Genomic DNA, 10,340 nt, shown 5'->3' on the forward strand with positions numbered 1-10,340 from the left:
ACAAAGAACATTGTCTCTGCAGTCACACAAGCAGCCTCTCTCTTCTTCGTCTCTCTTTCGCTGTCCTCCATCTTTTCTCACTGTCCCCATGGTGTGATTGGAGCTGGGGTTAGTGTTGGGACAAACAGACAGATCCTCACGTCCTGAGGGCCCATTCACAGCACTTGACTCTGGGGAAGAATGCCACGTATCGAGCAGACAGACCAAACACTACTGTACATAGAAAACAGTCCAAGGCCTCAGAGTAACTCAGGGATGAGCTATTTTACGACCACAGCTGGATAGTGTAATAACTGTAGACAGATCCTTCCAGTATACAGTTGTTTATCCATCCATGTAGTCACAGTGACGTTATGTTCATTAACACTCCCCTGGTGTTGTTATAGCCTGTCTTGGTTGTTGTGACTGCTGTAGTAAGTGCCTGGGAGGATTGCCCTATGCTTCTCTTGAGGTAACCCATATGTAACCCTACATTAACCCCTATGTCGTTATGTCCTGTCCTATAGGTTGTTATGACTGCTGTATGAAGTGCCTGGGAGGAGTACCATATTGCTCGCTGGTGGCCACTCTGCTGTGTTTCTCAGGGATAGCTCTGTTCTGTGGCTGTGGTCACCAGGCCCTCACTGAGACGGAGAGACTCATCGAGACATACTTCGCCCGTAACCTACAGGACTACATTACCCTGGCCTACCTGTGAGTGGCTCAAAGGCTATTGCTTTACCCCCCCCCCCCCCCAAGGAATATCTGTAACTGATTAGAAAATGGGTGGCCAAGACTTAAAGCTGGGCTGGAACAAAAACCTCAATTGTTTTGGTGATCCAGGACCGGGATTGGCCACCTCTGGTTTAGATGTCCCCTAGGTCTACTGTATAAGTATTTTAAACTAAATGGTAGACCTACTGTTAATGGTAGACCTACTGACCTCTGTACTGATGTCCTAATACTTTTTTTCCTCCTCTTCTCCCCCTGCCCCGCCGCCTCTCGGTTCTCCCCCCTGCCCCGCCGCCTCTCGGTTCTCCCCCCTGCCCCGCCGCCTCTCGGTTCTCCCCCCTGCCCCGCCGCCTCTCGGTTCTCCCCCTGCCCCGCCGCCTCTCGGTTCTCCCCCTGCCCCGCCGCCTCTCGGTTCTCCCCCTGCCCCTCCTCTTCTTCTCTTCCTACATAGTATCCAGTATTTCCAGTATGTTATCTATGGCTTGGCTTCATTCTTCTTCCTCTACTGCATCGTACTGCTGGCGGAGGGATTCTACACCACCAGCGCCACCAAGCAGACCTTCGGAGAGTTCAGGAGCACCCTGTGTGGACGCTGTCTTAGTAGCACGGTGAGAGAGTGGGGGAAATGGTGGAGAGGAGGTGTGACGGTAACAGGGTGGGGTGTGACGGTAACGGGGTGGGGTGGAGGTGTGACGGTAACGGGGTGGGGTGGAGGTGTGACGGTAACGGGGCGGAGGTGTGACGGTAACGGGGCGGAGGTGTGACGGTAACGGGGCGGAGGTGTGACGGTAACGGGGCGGAGGTGTGACGGTAACAGGTTGGGGCGGAGGTGTGACGGTAACAGGGTGAGGCGGAGGTGTGACGGTAACAGGGTGAGGCGGAGGTGTGACGGTAACAGGGTGAGGCGGAGGTGTGACGGTAACAGGGTGGAGGTGTGACGGTAACAGGGTGAGGCGGAGGTAAGAAGATAGTTGAGAGGATAGGGTGGAGGTAGAGTGGGGGCTGAGGCTAGTGGGATAGAGGTAAGAGAGTGAGGGTTAGTTTGAGGGTGGAGATGAGAGCTCAACAAAACTGATTCATTTCTGGCCTGTTATGATTCATAATACCTAAACATCCATCTCTCTCTCCCTTCATCTCCAGTTTATATTGATAACGTACCTGCTGGTGGTGGTGTGGCTGTTGGTGTTTGCCTTCTCTGCCTTACCTGTCTACTTCTTCTACAACATGGACACTACCTGCCACACCATTACCGTCCTGACTGAGACCCCAGCTAGCATCAACCAGCTCTGTATTGACGCCAGGCAGTACGGTAAGGACATCAAACATAAAGAACTATAGTGAGGTGATATCATCCATTATGTTCATCTATATTGTAACATGTAAACCTTACCTCACTGTAGTTCTCTATATGACCTAATCATCTATATGGTAACATGTAAACCTTACCTCACTGTAGTTATCTATGACCTAATCATCTATATGGTAACATGTAAACCTTACCTCACTGTAGTTCTCTATATGACCTAATCATCTATATGGTAACATGTAAACCTTACCTCACTGTAGTTCTCTATACGACCTAATCATCTATATGGTAACATGTAAACCTTACCTCACTGTAGTTCTCTATACGACCTAATCATCTATATGGTGACATGTAAACCTTACCTCACTGTAGTTCTCTATATGACCTAATCATCTATATGGTAACATGTAAACCTTACCTCACTGTAGTTCTCTACATGACCTAATCATCTATATGGTGACATGTAAACCTTACCTCACTGTAGTTCTCTACATGACCTAATCATCTATATGGTAACATGTAAACCTTACCTCACTGTAGTTCTCTACATGACCTAATCCTCTATATGGTAACATGTAAACCTTACCTCACTGTAGTTCTCTACATGATCTAATCATCTATATGGTAACATGTAAACCTTACCTCACTGTAGTTCTCTACACGACCTAATCATCTATATGGTAACATGTAAACCTTACCTCACTGTAGTTCTCTATATGACCTAATCATCTATATGGTGACATGTAAACCTTACCTCACTGTAGTTCTCTATGACCTAATCATCTATATGGTAACATGTAAACCTTACCTCACTGTAGTTCTCTACACGACCTAATCATCTATATGGTGACATGTAAACCTTACCTCACTGTAGTTCTCTATATGACCTAATCATCTATATGGTGACATGTAAACCTTACCTCACTGTAGTTCTATATGACCTAATCATCTATATGGTAACATGTAAACCTTACCTCACTGTAGTTCTCTACACAACCTAATCATCTATATTGTAACATGTAAACCTTACCTCACTGTAGTTCTCTACACGACCTAATCATTCATGTGGATTCCGAGTGCTCTATTCATTAAAATCTACTCTGTTGAAATTTGGAGTGACATTTCCAACTACAAAAGCTGAAAGTTTACAGCAGAGAATCAAAAGTATTTTTTTCCATTTCTTTCAGGGCTTCTACCATGGAATGCGATGCCAGGCAAAGCTTGTGGAATGACACTGTCCACTGTCTGCAAAACCAGAGAGGTCAGTAATACAGTTTCTCTCATGATGAAACTTGGCAGACACGAGGAAACAAAGCGTGTCTCGAACGTCAACGTGTTTCTAGAACGTCAACGTGTTTCTAGAATTGACATATGATTACTCTGACTCATCTCTGATTTGTTCTTTTACAGTTCCGTCTGACCTACGACCTGTACATCGCAACGTTTGCCGGGGCTGGCATCACACTCTTGGCGCTGGTGAGTGACCCTGCCCTAATCTCTTAACTGGGAGCAGATTGGCTACAACTTTACAATAGAGTTGTGTCGCATGTGACAGAGTCAGTGTAGGTGTTCAGGAATGTCAGGCCTCCATGGCTGAGTCGCACTGTAGCTCTCTGTTCTTTCACTTCTCAGCTGATTCTGATCATAGAAACACTGTAATAATGTCATAACGGCTGGTACTTTTCCTGCTGGGAAGATCCCATAGTTACATTGCCATATCAGTACACTGTTAATGTAGCCTACTGTAGCTGCTTAGAATTACACTGAGATTGTCATGGACCTTGATGAACATAATAAAAGTGTGAAATGGTGCTCAATTCTGTATTTTTTTGTCTCTTTCCTTCTGTTCAATGCTCTCCTTTCTTTCCCTCTCTCTCTCTTTCTCCATGTCTCTCTAGCTCACCTACATGGTGTCCACCACCTATAACTTTGCGTTGCTGCGGTACCTGGGGAGAAAGGGTATAGGCACACGGTGTTAGACTCTCCTCCTGTCTCTCCATCCGACAGACACCCAGAGGGGACACTATGACTCTCTAACACCCCTCTACCTATCTTCAACACCACCGGTGGTTGATTCTTTGAACTTAAATGATTGATACCTTGAGTGAATCCTATTCTGTCCATTTTCCCTTCAAGACCCACCAGCCTTTCCCTGTACTGTGTCATTGCACAACGGGTGGTTTAGTGGATGTGTTGTTGAGAAACCCAGACGTATACTACCTTTTTTCTACTGCTTTGTCACTGTCTTTCTCATGTTACATTTAGTATTTTTGTTATTCTCCATGTGTATTTTTGTCGTGTGTCACCAAATGTTTGTAAAGATTGACGTAATCTTCTTCATATACTGAGGTTAGTGTACATGGCATATACTCCTCCATGTTTTATCTTTCCTCACTTTTAAAAAGAAATCGCATGTAAAACCTAACTAATCATTTTGGTAACATAACAAAATGTATATTTGACATATCTTCAGTTATAAATGTCACACTGACTCTCATGGTTAGGGACTACTTGCCTAGTTTAGGCTATGGGATTCTAATCTGTTACTATGGGTACCATCCCTCACATCTGGTTGCCATGGTGCCAGACAAGCGTGCATTTGCAGTTCTTCTCTCTGACCTCAGGTCCTTTTCTCACGGGCAGCAGAAAGGCCTCAACAATGGAGGCCGCCCCCCTTAGAAAACTAACCAATCAGAGGGGGTTCCTAGGGTCCACCGGCCCTGGGTGGAATGGGGGGGGGGTCTGTGTGACAAGGCCCCTTTGTTACTATAGGGACCTTAGTCTGTGGCAAGGGTCATATTGAATGTCAGAGGGAGAAGGTCTTCATGACAAAGACAAGGAAAAAGGCTGAAGTCTTCTCTCAATGGCCTGAATACAACCCTTCTGTGACGGACCCACTGCTGCACGACACCCCATCTGTTGGAGGTGATGGACCCTGTGAAGGGACTTAGAAAGAAAAGGGTTAACGTTTGTTTGAATTTAGGGATATCTCATCTGAGAAAAGGGACAGCATTTTTAGTGAGTTTGTGTCATAGACTTCTGGTTGGTACAGATGTAGAGAAGTCCTTCATTTCTCTTTTTTAATGTTAAGATGGTAAAGTTGTTACAGCTGCTTATTTTTTTTTAGCAACCTTTTTATGTTATTTAGAAGATTTAAACCTCTCAAGATGCTTTACTCTGTATGGCACTACATTGAGGGGATTTTATTATTGCTCTCCCTTCTGGCGGTATTGATGGTATCGTTTGCAAGGGTTGAGGTTCCGTTATAGAGGCAAAACGATGCAGTTTGGTCTTTATTAGTAGTTATTGTATAACACCCTACTACTTACTGTAGGTAAATGTACTAATCTTAATTCCAATTTACACTTTGTTTTAAACAAGACGGCTTCTTTAACTAACAAAATATCTTGTAACATACTGTGAGTATAGGTTATCCAATTGGATGGAAGCTTTATCCAGCAGCAGAGGTTGGTTTTGTGAATTGACAGCTGGCTGATTCGTTTCTGTGTTTTATGAAACTATGTTGGTTTGGTAATAAAAGATGGCCTCCTTTTTTAAAGAAGTTATTCTCTCTCTTTTTGTTACGACCGGGTATCGAACCCATGATGTCCATGCTACTCTTAAGGCTACTACCATGTGTGCCCTGCCAGCTCCTCGATGTGGCATTTATTTATTAACATTTATGTAAAGTCTGCCACGGGAAACTAGGCTGCTCATCACACACGTAGCTCACTGAAGCAACTCTGTTACACCTCTATCAGTAAATGTGTTGTGAGAAAAGCCTGGTTTTGTGCCTTGCTATTGTTGATTGGCTTGATGCTACTGTAGGCCATGTCCTCCTGGGGCTGGTGTTCTCTGTTTCTCTTATCGCTTCTTTTCCCCCACAGATTCACTGCTCCCTCCAGCTGGCAGTCAGACAGGTGGACCTAAAGGAAGAGCGGAGGCAGGAGAAAGAGAAGAGGAAAAGCTATGAGCTATACGGTAGACTGCAGAAGGACATAGGAGGGACAATGCTCTCCCCTTACGCCCCCCACATCATATCTGATAGTCTACCTCCTGACTGACTGACCCCCCCAATCCTCCATGGTAACCCCTGAGAACGATCAGTTGGAGAGCTGACCTCCTAAACTTGAAGTTTCCCGTACCCAGATTTAAACCTAATCCTGGATTTAACAGCACTTTCAGTGGAGAATCTCCATTGAGCATGCTTTTTAATCCTGGACTAAACCTACTAATCTGAGTCTGGGAAACTGTCCCGTGAAAGGTTCCTCCCTAATATTGAATAGAATAATTTGTTTTATATCCTTAGTCTTTAAACCCACACACATGTATTATTGTCTTATCCCAGTGGGTGTTTAAGTTTGGAGAGCTGTTGAGATTCCTGCAGAGTTTACTTTCTCCTGCTTTGGATCTAGTAGCCGTTTTAGAACCAGGCCAGATCCATTGTCAGGATATTATTCCATGTTAAATAAATAAAGAATATATTTTATGTACAGATTTATCTGACACTAGCCCATACATGGGCTCTGAAGTCCGATGAAGTTAAGTGTGTTAATTTTGTAGGTTTACATGACTTGCGTTCCACCTTAAATTCCCAGTTAGACTTTTTGAGTTGTACACAGTGGTGATGTGTTGGACAAAGACAACCCTATCAGGGCCCTGCTTTGTTCTTCTTCTTTTCTTTGAGGGGACGAATATGAAAGGTTACCATATCAAATGTGTTTTGCTTTTCTTTTGGCCAAATAAAGAAGATATGCAATAATTACTGTGATCGGATTCTAACAATGCACTTTCCAAAGAATCATGTACTCAAAAGAACCCCAAAACCACATAAGTCAGTTCCTGTATTTGGTATGTTGCATGTTTTTGGTTTTATTAGTTGTCGTACATTATTGGATAGTATTCACACCTACATCAGTCTTTCTGCATCCCATATGGCAACCTATTCCCTATATAGTGCCATCATTCTGACCAGGGGCCATAGGGCTGATTCCCTATATAGTGCCATCATTCTGACCAGGGGCAACAGGGCTGATTCCCTATATAGTGCCATCATTCTGACCAGGGGCAACAGGGCTGATTCCCTATATAGTGCCATCATTCTGACCAGGGGCAACAGGGCTGATTCCCTATATAGTGCCATCATTCTGACCAGGGGCCACAGGGCTGATTCCATATATAGTGCCATCATTCTGACCAGGGGCCACAGGGCTGATTCCATATATAGTGCCATCATTCTGAACAGGGGCCACAGGGCTGATTCCATATATAGTGCCATCATTCTGACCAGGGGCCACAGGGCTGATTCCATATATAGTGCCATCATTCTGACCAGGGGCAACAGGGCTGATTCCCTATATAGTGCCATCATTCTGACCAGGGGCAACAGGGCTGATTCCCTATATAGTGCCATCATTCTGACCAGGGGCAACAGGGCTGATTCCCTATATAGTGCCATCATTCTGACCAGGGGCCATAGGGCTGATTCCATATATAGTGCCATCATTCTGACCAGGGGCCACAGGGCTGATTCCATATATAGTGCCATCATTCTGAACAGGGGCCACAGGGCTGATTCCATATATAGTGCCATCATTCTGACCAGGGGCCACAGGGCTGATTCCATATATAGTGCCATCATTCTGACCAGGGGCAACAGGGCTGATTCCCTATATAGTGCCATCATTCTGACCAGGGGCAACAGGGCTGATTCCCTATATAGTGCCATCATTCTGACCAGGGGCAACAGGGCTGATTCCCTATATAGTGCCATCATTCTGACCAGGGGCCATTGGGCTGATTCCCTATATAGTGCCATCATTCTGACCAGGGGCCACAGGGCTGATTCCATATATAGTGCCATCATTCTGACCAGGGGCCATAGGGCTGATTCCCTATATAGTGCCATCATTCTGACCAGGGGCCACAGGGCTGATTCCATATATAGTGCCATCATTCTGACCAGGGGCCACAGGGCTGATTCCATATATAGTGCCATCATTCTGAACAGGGGCCACAGGGCTGATTCCCTATATAATGCCATCATTCTGAACAGGGGCCATAGGGCTCTGATAAAGAGCTGTGCACTATATACTGTATTAATAGGGTGCCATTTGGGACGCAGCTCTGTAAAGGGACAGTCTTAACCTCCATAGGGCAATGAAGAGGTTAAGGTTTGATATTGGAGTTACAAGCAAATCAACAGATATACAGTTATATTCCTACATCAACTCTATGACAGTTCTACACCTCTCAGCTCAAAGCAGGATAACAAACACTGAGGTGAGGTTAAAAATGCTATTTTAGTCAGTTTGTACAGTAGTATTGAGGATTTCAGTGATTGTACAGTTATTTCAGGAATGAAACTAATGCCCTTTTACAATGTACGTGTAGCCATGTCTTTGTGCACTGTGGCAAGCCCAAAGTAAACATTACTGTGTACATTTTTCTTATTCAACATATAGATTTAAAAACAAAATAGGTCATCAATATTGGTTAGTGGGAGTGAGACGAGACTAGATGGTGAGGAGATGAGAACTGTATGTTAAGAGTATGACAGGTGGAATACATTCTCAGGAATATAGTTGACATAGCAGTGGAATGTGATGTCTCGTAATAGACGTCCAGCCCTCTTTCCATTGGGTAAAATACATCGTGTGTAGTTTTTTTTCTTCTGGTAATACTTTGTTACATACCATAACCTAGAACATTCCAAATGTACTTGTTATACTGTTTTCCTAAATACCACAGGTTGAGTAAATTGACAAATCAACATCTTCAATAGATACAGGTGTACCACGACATCAGAGTCAACATAACACAGTGCTAAAGTTTCAGTGAACGGCTGGTTCTTTCACAGTGAACCCCTCTGCTGTACCAGACAGTCATTTCATTTGAATTGAGAGGCAGATTACTTATACCTTCCTTTAGATTGGTACAACACACAAACATCACTTTAAAAGATATATAAAGACATGGAACTTGAATCAGTGAATTTCACATGCAGATAAAATAAAGTATTGTAGTAGTAATGCAACGCCACAATGGTTGATTCATTTGGTAGGCATAGCAACAGTACCATGTTGACGACTAGGTAAAATACTGGAAACAGACAACTGAAGTGTCAACTGTGGCTTCAGGCATCAGAAGTATTGTATAACATCAGTAATGCTATTTTCCTTCAAATAATGACCAAATAAAGGTCCTCAAAAAATGTTTCAAACTGATCCTTTGATTTAGGCTACATCGTTCAAATCCAGTGAGGGCAGGCCAGCATAGGTCGACACTGATGTAAAATAACAAAAAATTATAATGCTTTTAAGATAATCCTCACTTATGTTTCCCTCTTATCAATACCTACGGGAGAAAATGCAATATCTGTACATTAAAAGGTACAATAATTTTTCTGTCCGCTCAGGTTGTTCAAATAAGACTAATCAATGAATATCAACTGGGCAAATCAGAGGAGTAGAGGGGTGGCTATGATATCAGATGAAGGACTGGAATGTTCTTATATTATTTCTAGAATGTTATCTGACTGGAATGCTCTACAGCTACCACTGTTCTAGATTATATAAGCTTCTATCTAGAACCTAGAATGTTCCAGAACTGTCAGTGTTCTAGAGCAGGGCCATGCAGTAGACAGGCAAGGCAATAGGGCTGGGAAACAAACCATCCCTCTTCCTTAGTGACACATCAACCCAAACATAAGTTACAGTGCCTTGCAAAAGTATTCATCCCCCTTGGTGTTTTTACTATTTTGCTGCATTACAACCTGTAATGTAAATAGATTTGGATTTGGATTTCATATAATGGACATACACAAAATAGTCCAAATTGGTGAAGTGAAATTTTTAAAAATAACTTGTTTAAACAAATTGCAAAAAAAATGTAACAGAAAAGTGGTGCGTGCATATGTATTCACCCCCTTTGCTATGAAGCCCCTAAATAAGGTCTGGTGCAACCAATTACCTTCAGAAGTCACATAATTTGTTAAATAAAGTTCACCTGTGTGCAATCTAAGTGTCACATGATCTCAGTACATACACACCTGTTCCAAAAGGCCCCAGAGTCTGCAACACAACTAAGCAAGGGGCACCATGAAGAGGTCAGGGACAAAGTTATGGAGAAGTACAGATCAGGGTTGGGTTATAAAAAAATATCAGACACTTTGAACATCCCACAGAACACCATTAAATCCATTATTTTTTTTACATGGAAAGAATATGGCACCACAACAAACCTGCCCTAAGAGGGCCACCCACCAAAACTCATGGACCAGGCAAGGAGGGCAATAATCAGAGGCAACAAAGAGACCAAAGAT

General features: G+C 43.5%; 2 protein-coding genes across 3 annotated transcripts in view; both read left to right on the forward strand.

Moving 5' to 3' along the window:
- LOC120047900 (BTB/POZ domain-containing protein KCTD16-like) overlaps positions 1–10,340 on the forward strand; it is a 908,275-nt gene that overhangs the window by 297,797 nt on the left and 600,138 nt on the right. The gene's annotated exons all lie outside the window — the stretch shown is intronic.
- On the forward strand, positions 491–6,427 carry LOC120047907 (myelin proteolipid protein-like). 2 transcript variants are annotated; one of them, XM_038993499.1, is made up of 6 exons: positions 491–693; positions 1,163–1,319; positions 1,852–2,020; positions 3,205–3,278; positions 3,428–3,493; positions 5,905–6,427. In XM_038993499.1, the coding sequence occupies exons 1-6, from the start codon at positions 491–493 to the stop codon at positions 6,079–6,081; spliced, it is 846 nt and encodes a 281-aa protein (XP_038849427.1). In that variant the 3' UTR covers positions 6,082–6,427. The 2 variants fall into 2 exon arrangements, with proteins under 2 accessions (XP_038849427.1, XP_038849428.1); XM_038993500.1 differs by having other exon boundaries at positions 3,916–5,957.

This window comes from Salvelinus namaycush, chromosome 5 (genome assembly GCF_016432855.1).
Source record: "Salvelinus namaycush isolate Seneca chromosome 5, SaNama_1.0, whole genome shotgun sequence".
Taxonomy (NCBI): Eukaryota; Metazoa; Chordata; class Actinopteri; order Salmoniformes; family Salmonidae; genus Salvelinus; species Salvelinus namaycush.

Excerpts from the sequence above, each read along its gene's own strand:
- LOC120047907 (XM_038993499.1), top strand. The coding sequence starts at position 491 with ATGTCCTGTCCTATAGGTTGTTATGACTGCTGTATGAAGTGCCTGGGA. Across the intron at positions 3,279-3,427 it reads CTGTCTGCAAAACCAGAGAG|TTCCGTCTGACCTACGACCT; the intron begins GTCAGTAATACA and ends GTTCTTTTACAG. Across the intron at positions 3,494-5,904 it reads GCATCACACTCTTGGCGCTG|ATTCACTGCTCCCTCCAGCT; the intron begins GTGAGTGACCCT and ends TTTCCCCCACAG.